The 16,488-nt window shown below is 46.1% G+C and overlaps 1 protein-coding gene across 8 annotated transcripts in view; it reads left to right on the top strand.

Annotated features, from left to right (window-relative positions):
- micu3b (mitochondrial calcium uptake family, member 3b) overlaps positions 1 to 16,488 on the top strand; it is a 35,511-nt gene that overhangs the window by 12,049 nt on the left and 6,974 nt on the right. For 3 of the 8 annotated variants that reach the window (XM_045724097.1, XM_014212835.2, XM_014212836.2), the window contains 6 exons: positions 1,298 to 1,339; positions 5,342 to 5,434; positions 6,279 to 6,370; positions 7,093 to 7,264; positions 13,223 to 13,331; positions 15,292 to 15,446. In XM_045724097.1, coding sequence (XP_045580053.1) covers positions 1,298 to 1,339; positions 5,342 to 5,434; positions 6,279 to 6,370; positions 7,093 to 7,264; positions 13,223 to 13,331; positions 15,292 to 15,446 — 663 coding nt within the window. The remainder of the gene's footprint in view (positions 1 to 1,297; positions 1,340 to 5,341; positions 5,435 to 6,278; positions 6,371 to 7,092; positions 7,265 to 13,222; positions 13,332 to 15,291; positions 15,447 to 16,488) is intronic. The other 5 variants (XM_014212839.2, XM_014212841.2, XM_014212842.2 and 2 more) reach the window with 3 other exon arrangements.

The raw sequence follows: 16,488 nt of genomic DNA, 5'->3' as shown, positions 1-16,488 counted from the left end.
AACCTTTCATAATGTTGCCAAACAAAGACTCAACAAACTTACCTGAGACTCCCTGTCTCTGCCAGTCTGTCCCTGCATATCTGTCCCCAACTCTGCTGTCTGTGTGCCATCCGTTGCCTGCTCTGCCTAATGACATCATTGTGAAACATTTCCATTCGAATTTCATTTCTTTCTTATGAACATTTTATCAACTAGTCTTTGAGATATTAGGCTACTAGGGTTCTTACTTTGCGTTTTGGTGTACTGAAAAATACTCTGATGTCCGTCTTTTTTCTGCCATTTTTCTGCCATTTTTCTACCTGGTTGGCTACACACACACACAGTATGTAGGTTATTTACATATGCTGCAACCTTTTGTAATTTTAATCGTTTGTTTCATATTGGCTGGCTTCTAACAATAGCTGAATTTGCAAAGCTAGCGAGCACCAATTCAGTGGTGTTTGCTATAATCTTTGCTACCCGGGTTAAATAAAGGTGAAATAAAATATATAAATAAAAGTTCCCTTGCGACAATTTAGCTTTTGCAACGAGACCATTAAATATATTTAAAACAATGGTAGAAGAGAGTGTAGTTTTGTTCAGTTTATCGCTAACCTTATCACAGGGACTTTGAAGCACTAACTTACATGCATGCTGATCTTGGAATAAATTGACGATAGCAAAGATTCCATCTTTGACGACGCCACATAAATGGAATAGGTACTAGCTAGCTTAATAGTTAATATTTGCGCGCTAGCTCTGCATATTCAGCTAGTGTGTGTGCGCGATTGACTGGATTAACCTCACATCAGTTACGTGCATTGAGTGCCTTTCTGACAGTAGATACGACCTCTACGTTACCTCGCAAGCTAAGGAACTGGCAGTGGATCAAACCATTGTGAGGCAAAGGGTGGGGGGGGTCGCAATCTTTTGAAACTTAAAAACAAGCTATTAAGTGTCTATAATCAGCACAATTGCTTTCATTGCGTATTATTAATATTATTTAAATTACATAGTTATGTTTCAGTGATATATTGGGGGGGACAAATCATATTTTTCCCAGGATGGGGGGGTCGTGTCCCCCCGTCCCCCCCGGGATTTCCGCCCCTGTCTCTACCCTATCTCTAACAGGGTCCCATCTCTACCCTATCTCTAACAGGGTCCCATCTCTACCCTATCTCTAACAGGGTCCCATCTCTACCCTATCTCTAACATGGTTCTACCTCTACCCTCTCTAACATGGTTCTATCTCTAACCTGTCTCTAACATGGTTCTATATCTTGCATGCCTGCATCCATCTTTCCCCTGCATTTTATAGAACCTGCAACTGTATGGGAACCGGGAGTCCCGTGCACAGAGAGTATGTATTCTCCCTCTCCCCAGAATATCTGCACTTTCTGTTATGTGTTTTCTTCTTGGCTAGCCTGTTGCATGTGGCCTATTTTGCTTATGAAAAATGTAAGGAATCTACTGTAGTAACTTAGCCAAGTGTGCTAATGGGCATGAAAACCACGGAAGCCATTCCATGCTAAATGCATTGATGGTATTACTGTATCTTGGCCTTCTCATGTGCAAGGTTAGCAGAGCGTCATGCGAGCTGCGAGGTAGCCAGGACAAAGCAGCCGTAATGGGTCTAGTCCAAACTCTGGCTGTGCCGCTGGACTGCCACAGCAGAGCAGATGATTTATGTACTGGCCTGCTGTCTGTCAGAGTGGCTGGCTGAGCGATGGGTTCTATGGGCCCAGAGATCCCTTTTCAAAAGGCCCTTATCTGAAGACTGACAGCATTCCTCCCGGACCCCCATGTTTTATTTTTACAGTTTCTTGAAAAGTGGTATTTGGGCTCGGGTTACCTTTTGTGGTGGGCTTGACCATGCTGATCGGCGTGCCAGTCAGTGAGAGCTATAGAGCTAGTACTGCTAGAATGAATGTCTCAACACAGACACATAGAAAAGGGTGCTGCTGCAGCTAGCAAGAAGGTTGTTTTAAGAGCTGTTGGGTTAAGGTGTGTCTTGGTTTTGATTTGTTCTGCATCACTCAAGGTATCCTCCCAGAGAATGGTTCAAAAGGCAAATCTTTTCAAACTCTACATGACAGGCATGTCTTGAAACCTGCGGTTGGGCTTTCCCCACCCGTGTATTCTAATTACAAACGTTTCATACTCTTTTAATGGGCCGAGATGGAGATAGAGCAGCGGTACATTAAAGACTTAGTAATTAGCTCTGGGATCAAGTCATGAATCTCCCTCTGGTGAAGAGCGATGAAGCGCAGAGGAAGATATGTTTTATCAGCTGTCTCACTGTCTCATTCCCCTGCCAGGCATGGAAAAAGAATAAGATAAATAAATATTATGAAATGAAGCAAGACACATTTTGAGGACATGTGTTAGAGGATCTGGCCCTCGCTGGTTGGCTGTTCGTGGTGCCTTTGAACAAGGCGGTGTCGAGACATGAGAGACATTGAACCAGGGCAAAAAGGATGAGGTAAAAAAAAAGCAGCACTTGTCAACAGAGTGTTTTGCTCACCTGTGGGTGGAGGCAGAAGTTGGCCCTGGAAAACTATTTCCCTGGGAATCTTTGTTTCAAGGAAAGTCCTAGAGCTAAAACCTGATTGAATGGTGAACAGTACTACAGTTGAAGTCGGAAGTTTACATACACTTAGGTTGGAGTCATTAAAACTTGTTTTTCAACCACTCCACAAATTTCTTGATAACAAACTATAGTTTTGGCAAGTTGGTTAGGACTTCTACTTTGTGCATGACACAAGTAATTTTTACAACAATTGTTTACAGACAGATTATTTCACTTATAATTCACTGTATCACAATTCCAGTGGGTCAGAAGTTTACATACACTATGTTGACTGTGCCTTTAAACAGCTTGGAAAATTCCAGAAAATGATGTCATGGCTTTAGAAGCTTCTGATAGGCTAATTGACACCATTTGAGTCAATTGGAGGTGTACCTGTGGATGTATTTCAAGGCCTACCTTCAAACTCAGTGCCTCTTTGCTTGACATCATGGAAAAATCAAAAGAAATCAGCCAAGACCTCAGAAAACAAATTGTAGACCTCCACAAGTCTGGTTCATCCTTGGAAGTAATTTCCAAACGCCTGAAGGTACCATGTTCATCTGTACAAACAATAGTACACAAGTATAAACACCATGGGACCACGCAGCCGTCATACCGCTCAGGAAGGACACGTGTTCTGTCTCCTAGAGATGAATGTACTTTGGTGCGAAAAGTGCAAATCAATCCCAGAACAACAGCAAAGGACCTTCTGAAGAGGAAACAGGTACAAAAGTATCTATATCCACATAAAAAGGGGCCTATATCGACATAACCTGAAAGGCCGCTCAGCAAGGAAGAGGCCACTGCTTCAAAACCACCATAGAAAAGCCAGACTACAGTTTGCAACTGCACATGGGGACAAAGATCATACTTTTTGGAGAAATGTCTTCTGGTCTGATGAAACAAAAATAGAACTGTTTGGCCATAATGACCATCGTTATGTTTGGAGGAAAAAGGGGGAGGCTTGCAAGCCGAAGAACACCATCCCAACCGTGAAGCACAGGGGTGGCAGTATCATGATGTGGGGGTGCTTTGCTGCAGGAGGGACTGGTGCACTTCACAAAATAGATGACATCGTGAGGGAGGAAAATTATGTGGATATATTGAAGCAACATCTCAAGACATCAGTTAAAGCTTGGTCACAAATGGGTCTTCCAAATGGACAATGACCCCAAGCATACTTCCAAAGTTGTGGCGAAATGGCTTAAGGACAACAAAGTCAAGGTATTGGAGTGGCCATCACAAAGCTCTGTCCTCAATCCCATAGAAAATGTACGGACAGAACTGAAAAAGTGTGTGCGAGCAAGGAGGCCTACAAACCTGACTCAGTTACACCAGCTCTGTCAGGAGGAAAGGGCCAAAATGCACCCAACTTATTGTGGGAAGCGTGTGGAAGGCTACCTGACACGTTTGACCCAAGTTAAACAATTTAAAGGCAATGTTACCAAATACTAATTGAGTGTATGTAAACTTCTGACCCACTGGGAATGTGATGTGAAGAAATAAAAGCTGAAATAAATGTCTCTCTACTATTATTCTGACATTTCACATTCTTAAAATAAAGTGGTGATCCTAACTGACCTAAGACAGGGAATTTTTTTACTAGGATTAAATGTCAGGAATTGTGAAAAACGGAGTTTAAATGTATTTGGCCGTATGTAAACTTCCGACTTCAACTGTACATGTAATGTTATCATTCATATAACTAGTATTACTAGTACTGTTACCAAACTGTTTCCAGATAATGCTCTCCATTATTATATCAATAGGACTGCAGGAGTAAAGGAATTCACTGTTGCATGACCTTACTGAGTGAGAGTTGGTCACACTGGTGAGAAGCAGCCTTGTTTGTTTGATATCACACTAGTCCAGACATAACATTCACTTGGATGAAAAAGACACTTTGACTTCCATAGACACTTTGGGATGCAGCATTTTGAAAGAATCATTGTATTCTTGAAATGTATTGGATGGTTTCAATTGCCCATGATTATACAAGAGTGGCAACATTTTCTCATTGATAGGGTGTAACCTGCATCCCCCTCTGGGACACGGCAGGGTGGGCCACTATCAACTACAATGAACAAAGAGAGATATCATTCCAAAATGTTTATTTCATCACAATCTGATCCCATTTCACAAGTGTGGATGAAAAGTACACCGTAACCTGCATTCAGCTCACAGCTATGTTCAAACGGTGATGTATTCGGATTGAGTGGATTCAGTTACACTGTAAACCTGTCATGAATTCACCCTTCACGCCCTGTGTGTCTCGGACATATGCAGCTGTCTTGGCTGAATTCCTCGCCAGAAGGCTGCATGCTCCAGTGCAGAGCAGAGCTCACAGCTTTATGGATGGGGTTTTTCAGTCTTTCACAGACTCCCTAGATATGTGGTTACTATACCGACAGTGAGGACTTCTCAGCACTCATGTCCTGTCTAAGACTGCCTGGCTGGGTGGTTGGATGTCAGAGAGGTATTTTACTGTTGTCACTGCAAGGATGAGTTCAGTAGTGTCAATGAGTAGTTCAAATCAGTTGGCTATTTGAAAGATACTCTGTCTGCCTGTCTGTCTGTCAGTCGGTCTGTTTGTCTATTGTCTGTCTGTTTCTAGTTCTGTCTGTCCGTCCACCTGCCCATCTCTACTTCTGTCTGTCCATCAGTCTGTTTGCCTGTTTTTGTGTGTGTGTGTGTGTTTAATGCTAATGCCTGATGCTAATGCTGTTAATATCTGCCAGATGTGCTCTGTCGTCATCTAACAGCTCTGCCTCCACTACTCTACCACCATCACAGGTCCTTAGAAAAGAGGCCCAGCAGTTAGAGCCCCGGGGCATGTGGGATGCTCTGAGAAAGGGGGCAAGCCAAGCTCTCTTTTCTGACCTGGAGGTAGCTACACAAGTCTTGTTTTCAGATGTGTCCCTTTCCTATTTAACCTGTAGATGTTTACGGGTTCCCTTGATTAGGTCTGTGTAATGTTGTGTCTTAAATGTCACATGATATGGATCATGCTCAATATATTGATTTATTTTATTGTTGATGATAAACTATGTTGTTGGCCCAAATTTCGTTGATGACTCTGATATGGCTCAGTACCATGTGTAACATGACTCTGATATGGCTCAGTACCATGTGTAACATGACTCTGATATGGCTCAGTACCATGTGTAACATGACTCTGATATGGCTCAGTACCATGTGTAACATGACTCTGATATGGCTCAGTACCATGTGTAACATGACTCTGATATGGCTCAGTACCATGTGTAACATGACTCTGATATGGCTCAGTACCATGTGTAACATGACTCTAATATGGCTCAGTACCATGTGTAACATGACTCTGATATGGCTCAGTACCATGTGTAACTGTCAGGAGAAGGGGAAATGCTGGAAGTGCAACGTTGGTCTCCCTCTGTTTCCTAGCCACATATTAACCATTAACATAGTTATTTGTAAAATGACTGAAGTGTGCTACGTTTACACATTGATATTAGACAATGAAGGGAGGATAAAAGCATTTGTCTGCATTTGTGTTGTTCAAGAGCTCTGTATGTGGCACTTGGCTGCATGTTTCTTACGTACAAGCATGTGTGTGTGTTTGTGTGATTGAAATATATTTTGCATGGTTGGGTCCTTATGGATAAGTGGTCCTCATGGTCGGCCATAAGTGGTCCATTTCTTTATGAGGAAAGGAAGTCAGACTGAATCACACATTTGTTTTCCCTCCCAGAATATGGATGAAAATATGACCGACACGACCCTGTTGGTTCATTTCTTCGGGAAAAAGGGAAAGGCAGAGTTGGGCTTCGATGATTTTTACAGGCAAGTAGGGAAATGTACAAAAACTCCAACTTACATCTTGCATTTGCAGTGTCAGATATATATAATGTGCAAACAAGTATTGAGTAAAGGGTCTGAATACTTTCCGAATGTGCTGTATATAATGTACAATACACAATTGTAATTTCTACTAATTATAGAAATATTTGCACATTTGAATTAATCATCATCAACCTAACTCATTGTGGTAGCTATAGTCAGGTAGCCAGTCCAGTGTCCCCTCTCTGTATGTGAGTTGGTGGTGGCATTACCTATTACCAGTGCCTCTATCTCCCTCTCCATCTCTCTGTCTCTCTCTTCACTTCTCTGTCTCCCTCTCCATCTCTCTGTCTCCCTCTCCATCTCTCTGTCTCTCTCTTCACCTCGCTGTCTCCCTCTCCACTCCTCGCTGTCTCCCTCTCCTCCACTCCTCGCTGTCTCCCTCTCCTCCACTCCTCGCTGTCTCCCTCTCCTCCACTCCTCTCTGTCTCCCTCTCCACCCCTCTCTGTCTCCCTCTCCTCCACCCCTCTCTGTCTCCCTCTCCTCCACCCCTCTCTGTCTCCCTCTCCTCCACCCCTCTCTGTCTCCCTCTCCTTCACCCCTCTCTGTCTCCCTCTCCTCCACTCCTCTGTCTCCCTCTCCTCCACTCCTCTGTCTCCCTCTCCTCCACCCCTCTCTGTCTCCCTCTCCACCCCTCTCTGTCTCCCTCTCCATCCCTCCCCAGATTCATGGACAACTTGCAGACAGAGGTGCTTGAGATTGAGTTCCTGTCCTATTCCAAAGGCCTGCCTATCATCAGTGAGGAGGACTTTGCCCATATCCTGTTGCGTTTCACCAACGTAGACGACATTGCAGGTTACCTGGACAATGTGCGCAAGAGCATTACAGATGAGAAGGTGATTGTGGAGCGCTTGCAATGTAGTCTTTGCCTTATGCTAACACACTCAAACACCCTAAGGCCTCCCCTCTCCCCCCTTCACCTCAAACTACCTCCATCCCTCCTCACCTCAAACTACCTCCATCCCTCCTCACCTCAAACTACCTCCATCCCTCCTCACCTTAAACTACCTCGATTCCCCCCTCACCTCAAACTACTCCATCGACCTCTATCTCCCACCTCAAACTACCTCCATCCCTCCTCACCTCAAACTACCTCCATCTCCATCTCACCTCAAACTACCTCCATCTCCACTCACCTCAAACTACCTCCATCTCCACTCACCTCAAACTACCTCCATCTCCACTCACCTCAAACTACCTCCATCCCCCTTCACCTCAAACTACCTCCATCTCCCCTGACCTCAAACTACCTCCATCTCCCCTGACCTCAAACTACCTCCATCTCACCTCAAACTACCTCCATCTCACCTCAAACTACCTCCATCTCCCCTCACCTCAAACTACCTCCATCTCCCCTCACCTCAAACTACCTCCATCCCCCCTCACCTCAAACTACCTACATCTCCCCTCACCTCAAACTACCTCCATTCACCTCAAACTACCTCCATCTCCCCTCACCTCAAACTACCTACATCTCCCCTCACCTCAAACTACCTCCATTCACCTCAAACTACCTCCATCTCCCCTCACCTCAAACTACCTCCATCTCCCCTCACCTCAAACTACCTCCATCCCCCCTCACCTAAAACTACCTCCATCTACCTCTATCTCTATCTCCCACCTCAAACTACCTCCATCCCCGCTCACCTCAAACTACCTCCATCCCCCTCACCTAAAACTACCTACATCTCATCTCAAACTACCTCCATCTCCCCTGACCTCAAACTACCTCCATCTCCTCTGACCTCAAACTACCTCCATCTCCTCTGACCTCAAACTACCTCCATCTCCTCTGACCTCAAACTACCTCCATCTCCCCTCACCTCAAACTACCTCCATCACCCCTCACCTCAAACTACCTCCATCTCACCTCAAACTACCTCCATCTCCCCTCACCTCAAACTACCTCCATCCCCGCTCACCTCAAACTACCTCCATCTCCCCTCACCTCAAACTACCTCCATCCCCCCTCACCTAAAACTACCTACATCTCCCCTCACCTCAAACTACCTCCATCCCCGCTCACCTCAAACTACCTCCATCCCCCTCACCTCAAACTACCTCCATCCCCCCTCACCTCAAACTACCTCCATCTCCCCTGACATCAAACTACCTCCATCTCCCCTCACCTCAAACTACCTCCATCTCCCCTCACCTCAAACTACCTCCATCCCCGCTCACCTCAAACTACCTCCATCCCCCTCACCTCAAACTACATACATCTCATCTGACCTCAAACTACCTCCATCTCCCCTGACCTCAAACTACCTCCATCCCCCTCACCTAAAACTACCTACATCTCCCCTCATCTCAAACTACCTCCATCCCCGCTCACCTCAAACTACCTCCATCCCCCTCACCTCAAACTACCTCCATCTCCCCTGACATCAAACTACCTCCATCTCCCCTCACCTCAAACTACCTCCATCTCCCCTCACCTCAAACTACCTCCATCCCCCTGACCTAAAACTACCTACATCTCATCTCAAACTACCTCCATCTCCCCTGACCTCAAACTACCTCCATCTCCTCTGACCTCAAACTACCTCCATCTCCTCTGACCTCAAACTACCTCCATCTCCTCTGACCTCAAACTACCTCCATCTCCTCTGACCTCAAACTACCTCCATCTCCCCTCACCTCAAACTACCTCCATCTCCCCTCACCTCAAACTACCTCCATCTCACCTCAAACTACCTCCATCTCCCCTCACCTCAAACTACCTCCATCCCCGCTCACCTCAAACTACCTCCATCTCCCCTCACCTCAAACTACCTCCATCCCCCCTCACCTAAAACTACCTACATCTCCCCTCACCTCAAACTACCTCCATCCCCGCTCACCTCAAACTACCTCCATCCCCCTCACCTCAAACTACCTCCATCCCCCTCACCTCAAACTACCTCCATCTCCCCTGACATCAAACTACCTCCATCTCCCCTCACCTCAAACTACCTCCATCTCCCCTCACCTCAAACTACCTCCATCCCCGCTCACCTCAAACTACCTCCATCCCCCTCACCTCAAACTACCTCCATCCCCCTCACCTCAAACTACATACATCTCATCTGACCTCAAACTACCTCCATCCCCCTCACCTAAAACTACCTACATCTCCCCTCATCTCAAACTACCTCCATCCCCGCTCACCTCAAACTACCTCCATCCCCCTCACCTAAAACTACCTCCATCTCCCCTGACCTCAAACTACCTCCATCTCACCTCAAACTACCTCCATCTCCCCTCACCTCAAACTACCTCCATCCCCCCTCACCTCAAACTACCTCCATCCCCCTCCCCACTCCCTTTACCGTTACCTCCCAGAAACCTCCCCTCTGCCCCCCTTAACCCTCCAGACGACCCCCCCCCCCTTAACCCCCACCAGATGATTCCGCCCCCCCCACACACCCTCTCAGCCCTTTGCCCTTGACTCACCAACACCCCCTGGCCCCCAAGGCAACTCAGCCTAAATACACTCATAGCCTTTTGTTCCAGACACATGCAAGTGTGCTTTTCTTAGTTTGGAAGTGTGAGATGAATTTAGTCAACCAGTTATTGACTGGTCATTCTCATGTTTTTCAATCAATTAAATTGTATTTTCTATTTTCAGTTTTGACCAAGAAGATTAAATGTTACTTATTTAGCAATAAACTGAGTGGCAATAATGTGTAGAGTGGTATCAGGTAACCAGCTTGCCATAACATAGATAGTGATACACCAAGATGGAATGGAATTTCTTATTGTGTCATTTCTGTTCTGTGGTATTACTGAAATGATTAATGTGGAAATACTATCTAACCAAATACTTGTCTGAAAACTTCTCTGTTGTAGTTTTTCACTTGCGGTGAAGGCAACCGTGAATTAGTTGCTGAGTGAAACGTTCACATTTTAGGTTTTTCGTTTGTTTTTCATTCGACACACTGACCCGCACATAAAGAGGTGAGCAGCTTCTCAGCGGGCTGAGTAGCTTGTTGCTAGATCGCCATTGATAATCAAGTGGGTCTCGTCGTTGTGCTAAGAGATAGTTTATGGAGCTTGCTTTGTTAAAATAGCAAAGCGTCACAAATGGCTCGTTACATCATTTGTTAGGCTCAGTGTGTTGGTTGTGTTGGAGGGGCCACGGAGGGAGGGAGCAAACTATAGGAGTTTCTAGTAGCATTGGGATGGTTGTGTTGGAAGGGTGCCGGAGGGAGCGAGCTATAGGAGTTTCTAGTAGCAGTGGGATGGTTGTGTTGGAAGGGCGCCGGAGGGAGCGAGCTATAGGAGTTTCTAGTAGCAGTGGGATGGTTGTGTTGGAAGGGTGCCGGAGGGAGCGAGCTATAGGAGTTTCTAGTAGCAGTGGGATGGTTGTGTTGGAAGGGCGCCGGAGGGAGCGAGCTATAGGAGTTTCTAGTAGCAGTGGGATGGTTGTGTTGGAAGGGCGCCGGAGGGAGCGAGCTATAGGAGTTTCTAGTAGCAGTGGGATGGTTGTGTTGGAAGGGCGCCGGAGGGAGTGAGCTATAGGAGTTTCTAGTAGCAGTGGGATGGTTGTGTTGGAAGGGCGCCGGAGGGAGCGAGCTATAGGAGTTTCTAGTAGCAGTGGGATGGTTGTGTTGGAAGGGCGCCGGAGGGAGCGAGCTATAGGAGTTTCTAGTAGCAGTGGGATGGTTGTGTTGGAAGGGCGCCGGAGGGAGCGAGCTATAGGAGTTTCTAGTAGCAGTGGGATGGTTGTGTTGGAAGGGCGCCGGAGGGAGCGAGCTATAGGAGTTTCTAGTAGCAGTGGGATGGTTGTGTTGGAAGGGCGCCGGAGGGAGCGAGCTATAGGAGTTTCTAGTAGCAGTGGGATGGTTGTGTTGGAAGGGCGCCGGAGGGAGCGAGCTATAGGAGTTTCTAGTAGCAGTGGGATGGTTGTGTTGGAAGGGTGCCGGAGGGAGCGAGCTATAGGAGTTTCTAGTAGCAGTGGGATGGTTGTGTTGGAAGGGCGCCGGAGGGAGCGAGCTATAGGAGTTTCTAGTAGCAGTGGGATGGTTGTGTTGGAAGGGCGCCGGAGGGAGCGAGCTATAGGAGTTTCTAGTAGCAGTGGGATGGTTGTGTTGGAAGGGCGCCGGAGGGAGCGAGCTATAGGAGTTTCTAGTAGCAGTGGGATGGTTGTGTTGGAAGGGCGCCGGAGGGAGCGAGCTATAGGAGTTTCTAGTAGCAGTGGGATGGTTGTGTTGGAAGGGCGCCGGAGGGAGCGAGCTATAGGAGTTTCTAGTAGCAGTGGGATGGTTGTGTTGGAAGGGTGCCGGAGGGAGCGAGCTATAGGAGTTTCTAGTAGCAGTGGGATGGTTGTGTTGGAAGGGCGCCGGAGGGAGCGAGCTATAGGAGTTTCTAGTAGCAGTGGGATGGTTGTGTTGGAAGGGCGCCGGAGGGAGCGAGCTATAGGAGTTTCTAGTAGCAGTGGGATGGTTGTGTTGGAAGGGCGCCGGAGGGAGTGAGCTATAGGAGTTTCTAGTAGCAGTGGGATGGTTGTGTTGGAAGGGCGCCGGAGGGAGCGAGCTATAGGAGTTTCTAGTAGCAGTGGGATGGTTGTGTTGGAAGGGCGCCGGAGGGAGCGAGCTATAGGAGTTTCTAGTAGCAGTGGGATGGTTGTGTTGGAAGGGCGCCGGAGGGAGCGAGCTATAGGAGTTTCTAGTAGCAGTGGGATGGTTGTGTTGGAAGGGCGCCGGAGGGAGCGAGCTATAGGAGTTTCTAGTAGCAGTGGGATGGTTGTGTTGGAAGGGCGCCGGAGGGAGCGAGCTATAGGAGTTTCTAGTAGCAGTGGGATGGTTGTGTTGGAAGGGCGCCGGAGGAAGCGAGCTATAGGAGTTTCTAGTAGCAGTGGGATGGTTGTGTTGGAAGGGTGCCGGAGGGAGCGAGCTATAGGAGTTTCTAGTAGCAGTGGGATGGTTGTGTTGGAAGGGCGCCGGAGGGAGCGAGCTATAGGAGTTTCTAGTAGCAGTGGGATGGTTGTGTTGGAAGGGCGCCGGAGGGAGCGAGCTATAGGAGTTTCTAGTAGCAGTGGGATGGTTGTGTTGGAAGGGCGCCGGAGGGAGCGAGCTATAGGAGTTTCTAGTAGCAGTGGGATGGTTGTGTTGGAAGGGCGCCGGAGGGAGCGAGCTATAGGAGTTTCTAGTAGCAGTGGGATGGTTGTGTTGGAAGGGCGCCGGAGGGAGCGAGCTATAGGAGTTTCTAGTAGCAGTGGGATGGTTGAGTGGACATCAATAGGGCTTGTGTTTGACTCATCTGCCAACCCTGAGATGTTTGGGATTCAGCCCCCTTTTGTTTTTGTTTATGTAAGTGTTAGGTTAATCTGCTTTAGAAAACTCTGCAAACACGCTGACCTTTTCCCCAAAAGCTACAATCAACTCATAGTGTCCATACCAAGGGGGAACGACCCAGCGATGTATACTCTGTCTGTTTGGTCATTTTCCTGCCTTTGTGTCTGTTATCTGTGTGATGTCTTCAAGGTCCCGCGGACACTAAAGGCTTCCCTCTGGTTTAAGTGGAGTAGATTATGTGTCATGTGAAGTGCTGTTGTATTGTCTGGCTGGGCTTTTGGGTTGGGACATCCAGTCATTTGCTTTATGTGTAATTCATTCCTGTCTCTCTCACGCTGTTTGAGCCTCAGATTTGACTCTTCTTTTTACTTTTATACTTTAATATAATAGTGAATCTTTTTCAGTTTTTATTGATTTGAGTTGAGATAAATTACTGTTTAGTCTGCTTTGTAAAATGAATAGATTTTAATTGATTTGACTGACTTGGATTTGAATTTGACTTTTTTAATCTTGTAGGGAATCACCTTTGATGAGTTCAGATCCTTCTTCCAATTCATGAACAACCTGGAGGATTTTGCTATAGCCATGCAAATGTACAACTTTGCCAACCGTTCCATTGGCCAAGGTTAGTTCCAATCGTTCCATTGGCCAAGGTTAGTTCCAATCGTTCCATTGGAATAACCACACTGTTTTTACACTGTTCCACTCTTCAACTGTTCCACTCTTCTGCTCTTCCACTGTTTACACTGTTCCAGTGTTCCACTCTTCAACTGTTCCACTGTTTACACTGTTCCACTGTTAACACACCATCTATACACTATGACTGCATCCCAAAGGGCACCATATTCCCTATATACAGTGGGGCAAAAAAGTATTTAGTCAGCCACCAATTGTGCAAGTTCTCCCACTTAAAAAGATGAGAGAGCCCTGTAATTTTCATCATAGGTACATGTCAACTATGACAGACAAAATGAGAAAAGAAATCCAGAAAATCACATTGTAGGATTTTTAATGAATTTATTTGCAAATTATGGTGGAAAATAAGTATTTGGTCACCTACAAACAAGCAAGATTTCTGGCTCTCACAGACCTATAACTTCTTCTTTAAGAGGCTCCTCTGTCCTCCACTCGTTACCTGTATTAATGGCACCTGTTTGAACTTGTTATCAGTATAAAAGACACCTGTCCACAACCTCAAACAGTCACACTCCAAACTCCACTGTGCCCAAGACCAAAGAGCTGTCAAAGGACACCAGAAACAAAATTGTAGACCTGCACCAGGCTGGGAAGACTGAATCTGCAATAGGTAAGCAGCTTGGTTTGAAGAAATCAACTGTGGGAGCAATTATTAGGAAATGGAAGACATACAAGACCACTGATAATCTCCCTCGATCTGGGGCTCCACGCAAGATCTCACCCCGTGGGGTCAAAATGATCACAAGAACGGTGAGCAAAAATCCCAGAACCACACGGGGGGACCTAGTGAATGACCTGCAGAGAGCTGGAACCAAAGTAACAAAGCCTACCATCAGTAACACACTACGCCGCCAGGGACTCAAATCCTGCAGTGCCAGACGTGTCCCCCTGCTTAAGCCAGTACATGTCCAGGCCCGTCTGAAGTTTGCTAGAGAGCATTTGGATGATCTAGAAGAGGATTGGGAGAATGTCATATGGTCAGATGAAACCAAAATAGAACTTTTTGGTAAAAACTCAACTCGTCGTGTTTGGAGGACAAAGAATGCTGAGTTGCATCCGAAGAACACCATACCTACTGTGAAGCATGGGGGTGGAAACATCATGCTTTGGGGCTGTTTTTCTGCAAAGGGACCAGGACGACTGATCCGTGTAAAGGAAAGAATGAATGGGGCCATGTATCGTGAGATTTTGAGTGAAAACCTCCTTCCATCAGCAAGGGCATTGAAGATGAAACGTGGCTGGGTCTTTCAGCATGACAATGATCCCAAACACACCGCCCGGGCAACGGAGTGACTTCGTAAGAAGCATTTCAAGGTCCTGGAGTGGCCTAGCCAGTCTCCAGATCTCAACCCCATAGAAAATCTTTGGAGGGAGTTGAAAGTCCATGTTGCCCAGTGACAGCCCCAAAACATCACTGCTCTAGAGGAGATCTGCATGGAGGAATGGGCCAAAATACCAGCAACAGTGTGTGAAAACCTTGTGAAGACTTACAGAAAACGTTTGACCTGTGTCATTGCCAACAAAGGGTATATCACAAAGTATTGAGATAACTTTTGTTATTGACCAAATACTTATTTTCCACCATAATTTGCAAATATTTCATAAAAAATCCTACAATGTGATTTTCTGGATTTTTTTTCTAATTTTGTCTGTCATAGTTGAAATGTACCTATGATGAAAATTACAGGCCTCTCTCATCTTTTTAAGTGGGAGAACTTGCACAATTGGTGGCTGACTAAATACTTTTTTGCCCCACTGTAGTGCACAACTTTTGACCCCATTGACCCTGGTATAGGGAGAAGGATGCCGTTTGGGACGGAGACTATAATTGTTGTCCAACTTAGTGGCACAAATAGTGGCATGGTGATTCTGTTCCCCTCGTCCCTCAGATGAGTTGGCCCGGGCAGTCTATGTGACGACGGGGCTGAAGCTGACTGAACACCTGGTCAACACTGTGTTCCACATCTTCGACGAGGACCGTGACGGACAGCTCAGTTACAAGGAGTTCATTGGTGTCATGAAGGACCGGCTGCACCGCCGCACGGTAAGGAGAGGGGCAGGCAGGCAAGGAGGGAGGGACGGAGGGTAAGACATGCAGGGAGGGAAGGAGTGGAAGACAGACAGGGAGGGAAGGAGTGTAAGACAGACAGGGAGGGAAGGAGGCAGGCTGGGAGGGAGTAGAGTTGTGTGGAGGCCATCAGGATAGGATAGCTGATAGAGGTATAGTCCTTCATATGTAATGGGAACAGGGACAAATAGATTCTGTGAACATGATCTGTCTAAACAGAGCAATTCATGTTTATCATAAGCTATGTTTAAAATTACCATGTCTTATATGTTGACAGTTTAGAAACAGTCACTATCTAATGTTGACAGTTTAGAAACAGTCACTATCTAATGTTGACAGTTTAGACACAGTCACTATCTAGTGTTGACAGTTTAGACACAGTCACTATCTAGTGTTGACAGTTTAGACACAGTCACTATCTAGTGTTGATAGTTTAGACACAGTCACTATCTAGTGTTGATAGTTTAGACACAGTCACTATCTAGTGTTGATAGTTTAGACACAGTCACTATCTAGTGTGGATAGTTTAGGGAACAGTCACTATCTAGTGTGGATAGTTTAGGGAACAGTCACTATCTAATGTGGATAGTTTAGGGAACAGTCACTATCTAATGTGGATAGTTTAGGGAACAGTCACTATCTAATGTGGATAGTTTAGGGAACAGTCACTATCTAATGTGGATAGTTTAGGGAACAGTCACTATCTAATGTTGACAGTTTAGGGAACAGTCACTATCTAATGTTGACAGTTTAGACACAGTCACTATCTAATGTGGATAGTTTAGACACAGTCACTATCCAATGTGGATAGTTTAGACACAGTCACTATCTAATGTGGATAGTTTAGGGAACAGTCACTATCTAATGTGGATAGTTTAGGGAACAGTCACTATCTAATGTGGATAGTTTAGGGAACAGTCACTATCTAATGTGGATAGTTTAGGGAACAGTCACTATCTAATGTGGATAGTTTAGGGAACAGTCACTATCTAATGTGGATAGTTTAGGGAACAGTCAC

This window comes from Salmo salar, chromosome ssa09 (genome assembly GCF_905237065.1).
Source record: "Salmo salar chromosome ssa09, Ssal_v3.1, whole genome shotgun sequence".
Lineage (NCBI taxonomy): Eukaryota > Metazoa > Chordata > Actinopteri > Salmoniformes > Salmonidae > Salmo > Salmo salar.
This window is presented reverse-complemented; position numbering and strand designations above follow the sequence as displayed.